The sequence below is a fragment of the Stegastes partitus genome, unplaced genomic scaffold (assembly GCF_000690725.1).
Source record: "Stegastes partitus isolate 25-593 unplaced genomic scaffold, Stegastes_partitus-1.0.2 Scaffold2001, whole genome shotgun sequence".
In the NCBI taxonomy this organism is placed as follows: domain Eukaryota; kingdom Metazoa; phylum Chordata; class Actinopteri; family Pomacentridae; genus Stegastes; species Stegastes partitus.
In genome coordinates, this window is record NW_007579732.1 from 48,420 (window position 1) to 52,676 (window position 4,257).

The window sequence follows — 4,257 nt, forward strand, 5'->3', positions numbered from 1 at the left end:
CTCGCATCAGCCAGGAGACGCACGAGAAAAAAGCTGACAGGGAAAGCAGAAGTAAATAAAGTTGTGGCGAGCAGTTGAGATGACATGATCGCACAGTTTGACACACACACACCTTCTCCTCTCTATGTATATATAAACACACACACACACACATATATACGAGAGCGTCTTTTTTCCTTCTCTTTCGCACAGCTTCTGGCAGTTTTTTATCTGCTGGAGGTATTGAACTGAACAGTCATTTCTGTGCGTCTCACACAGGATTTGCTTTGCATATCTCCGCCACACACACACACACACACATAGCAAAAAAAGAAAAAAAAAAAAAGTATAGGAGTCAATCATCAACTGACACACACTGTCCGGACAGTTTGCCGAACACTCTTCGCAACACCTTCCCCATGTCCACCTCACCCGGCTCGCGTCCCACTCTGCCCTGTCATCCGTGTGAATATTTATATATATATATGTGTATGTATGTGTGTGTGTGAGTGTGTGTTGGTGTGTGTGAGTGTGTGAGGGAGAAAGCGTCACGTACCTGTTACACTCCTGAGGTAGCTCAGGCTCAGTGAGCATGCTGGAGTAAGGGTCCGTCTCTCTCGACAACAACAACATAAAACAGTCCCACAATGCTCAGACGGACAAGGTTTTTTAGTCTCCCCCAAAAACACAAGCCGGGATAGAAGTGATCCTTCAACCTCTCACACACACTGCTGCTGATTCTCTCTCTCTCTCTCTCTCTCTCTCTCTCTCTCTTTCCTCTGTGTGTTCCTCTCTCTCTCCACTCACACACTTTCAGCCTCACACCCTCTCTCTCTCTCTCTCTCTCTCTCTTTCTCTTTCGCCTCCGTCCCTCCTCTTTCTCCCTCCCTCGCTGTAAGCTGTGAGATCTAGGCTCAGCTCTTAAAGGGCCAGCAGCAGCAGCAGCAGCAGCAGCAGAGGCAGAGGCAGCGGCGGCGGCAGCGGCAGCAGCAGCAGCGTCGGCGGCAGAAAGCCTCTTCGCTGTGACTGGTTGTGTATCAGTGTGTGTCTATGCAAAGAGGGAGGGACTATTTGACCGGAGGGCTCATCACTCCCTCGGTGTAAATGCACAGCAGTGCTGCCCCCTTCCTCAAGTCCATCCATCTCCTCTCTCCCTCTCTCTCTCTCTCTCTCTCTCTCGCTCACAGAGGCAACAGATCATATAGACCAGACCACTACGAGCCCTCCTGCTCTTTTATTATGCAACATGAAGGGAATTAATCAATAAGGAGTGAACTGTGCTGAACTATACAATCGTACACAAAGTCCTCTTTTTTTTTTCTTCCTGTTATGTTCTTATGCTTTTATACTACACAGCCCGGCTCATGCCATTGTCTCTTCTACCACGAGCAGACATCTGCTTTAAGATCCATTCAACTTATATATTATATAAATACAGATATATATATAAGAGAGAGAATGTGCTACTTCCATACGCCTGAATCTGGATTGATCTGGAATTATTCCTCTGAGCAACTTCTGGTCAGTTTCTGTCACATTTCTACTCACTGGGAGCTCATTTTTCAATCTTAAACCTGCACCTCTGTGGAAGCATCAGGCTGCGAGGAAGGAACTCAGAAATGACTCTCCTGCAGCTATAATGCCATAAATATTTTAAAAAAGAAGAAGAAACCTAAGCTGAAATTTCTTGATTAGTGCTGACTAAAACTGACTTGAGATGTACATCCCACATGTCCACCATACATATTTTACTACTTGGATTTTTTTTGGTTTCGTCTTCGATCTCTCAAAAAGTCCCTGAATTTCTGTCATGTGACTGCTCCTTGCAGCTGAGTCACGAACGGCTTCACGGTGGTTCCAACGAGCACAAAGTTTATAGTTTTTTCTCAGAATCTGGTCAAAGCTTTCGACAAATTTGAAATGAACCGAAGCATCACGTAGATTTACTCACGTGGAGCAACAAGTTGGAAATCCAGTGGGTTCGTGCTGTTTTTATTGTTTGTAGAAACGATAAATTGTGCGATTTTGAACGCCTTTAAAACCTGTTCTTCTATTTAATGAAAAAGAACACAGCATTACATAGACACAAGTTGGACTCAGTCTGCCGTATAGATCAACCTTAGCCTCCATTTACATTCTCTACTGAATCCAGATTTGCAGCTCGGCTCAGCGCACACACACCCTCACTGGCTGCAAACATACATATCATCTGTACTAATGCCTCGGACTCATCCGTGCTTAATTGGTTAAGTTGTGTTGTTCCAGCCTCTTTCACTGTCCCTTTGGTTCCACCGCGTTAGGAAAGTGAAGCCGTTTTGTGCTCGACTTCGATACACATCGTGCCTTTCACATGATTGGCTATGCTAACAGAATAAAGTAACAGAACAGTGGATGTGAAACAAACCTTGAAACGAGATTAATATAAGGTATCCGAAGGTCGAAGCGTTTACATTCTTTAAGGGGCTGCTGAAAGAAGCGCTGTTCAAAAGGTTGAAGCGCGCATAAAGCGGATGTCGCAGACAAGAAATATGGAGGAAGTATGACATGCAACGTTCGTCTGGGAATCAAGTCGTGGATGCTCCTAAATGATGTTTCTATGCATCAGAAACAGTGTTAACAAAAGGTCACTGCATGTTATTGCTGTTTGCTGTCGGCGCAATTCAACGCTGACGTGCACGCACTTACCCTATGGCCGTTTGCTAAATATTTAATCTACGATTTCATGTCGTCTTTTTCAATCTTCTCTCGAGACAAATGTTACTTTATCACTCCAACAAGTGAAAAGCGGCGACGCCAGCGCACTTGACTAATTCGTCTCTATCTATTTATGCCATCTCTCTGTTTAAACACTGTTATGCTAAGACTTGCAGCCATCAGTTTAAACACAATGAGTGTTAATATGATATTTCTATGGCTTTTATTAAAGCAGAACAATGTCAAGGATGAGCATTGTAGGTATCAGAGAATAATGCCCATCCTCCAGCCAATCGGAGTCAGTTTTTTTTCCTCCCCTTCCTCCTATTATTATAACGAACGAGACGGAATAAAAGCTTTAACTGGCTTTAATTTCCTTTCTTTATTCTTTTGTTTTGATGCAGTGAGATGCAGACGTTTGATTCTGCGACACAGACCGGTTTTGTTACAAGAAAGACAGCTGAACACTTTCAAACAGAACATATGCTGAAGCTCACATGCATGAATGAACGCGACGCACAAACGCGCGCACACGCAACGCACACGCGCGCATGCTCGGCCGGCTCGACGGCGAACCTTCAACCGATCAACCACACCCATTGTGTGTCCTCAGGTGTGCGCACTGTACGCGTGCACGTGTGTGTGTTGTCAGCGGTGCATGCTGCTTTCAGCCCTTAGTGCTGTCAGTCACTATTAAGGGTGTGTGGTCTACGTGTCACACATACGGCCAATCCAGCTATTGTTCTGGGGAGCGCGGAGCCAAAGCAGAGCTGACAGACTGCCACTTCTGTGATACTTTAACACACACACTCAGACGCTGACACTCACACACACACGGAGGGAGAAAGAGAGAAAGCGAACCCCGTCACTGTATCTACTGTAGACGAGCAGACACCTACTGCGCAACATGCATACACTGTGCAAGCCTCAATGCAGCATTGACACACACACACAGGCAGTACCTTTAAACAAGCAGTCACCTGCATTTGAGGTTTGCTCCTTTCATTGCTTTTCAACATTAAATCAGCCCCCCCACCGTGCAGCCGTGGTGCTGAATGCTAGCTTTTAGCTCCTTTAGAAGGAGTCATAGGTGTCTTGGTGGCCACTGGTCACTCAGTTTTTGAGGACGATCAGCTCGACAGCGGAATAACACACACACCGAAAACAAACCCCGTCACTTATCTACTGTAGACAAGCAGACACACAACATGCACACACTGTGAATCTATTATAATGCAAGAGTACATTCACACACAGGCAGTACCTTTAAATAAGCAGTCAATCGCATTGGAAGTTTTCGCTTTTCACTGCTTTATAGCATTAAATTCAAATGGTGAAAACTAGCTTTTTGCTCTTCAGGAGTCATAGGTGTCTTGGTGGCCACTGGTCACTCACTTTTTGAGGACAGCCTGGTCTACACCTGAACACTTTAACACACAGTGAGACGCAAACAAACAAACCCCGTCACTGTATCTACTGTGGACAAGCAGACACCTACTGCACAGTCACACACTATGCACACACTCTGCAGCGATTACAAAGCGAGAGTACATTCGCACACATGCAGTGACTATAAAAAGTCGT

The 4,257-nt window shown here is 45.3% G+C and overlaps 1 protein-coding gene across 1 annotated transcript in view; it reads right to left on the reverse strand.

The window, feature by feature from the left end:
- The window catches only part of LOC103373512 (transcription factor SOX-5-like), a 25,642-nt gene extending 24,927 nt beyond the window's left edge, over positions 1-715 (reverse strand). The window contains exon 1 of the mRNA XM_008303413.1: positions 536-715. Coding sequence (XP_008301635.1) covers positions 536-612 — 77 coding nt within the window. The 5' untranslated portion in view covers positions 613-715. The remainder of the gene's footprint in view (positions 1-535) is intronic.
- Between the last annotated feature and the right edge of the window lie 3,542 nt (positions 716-4,257).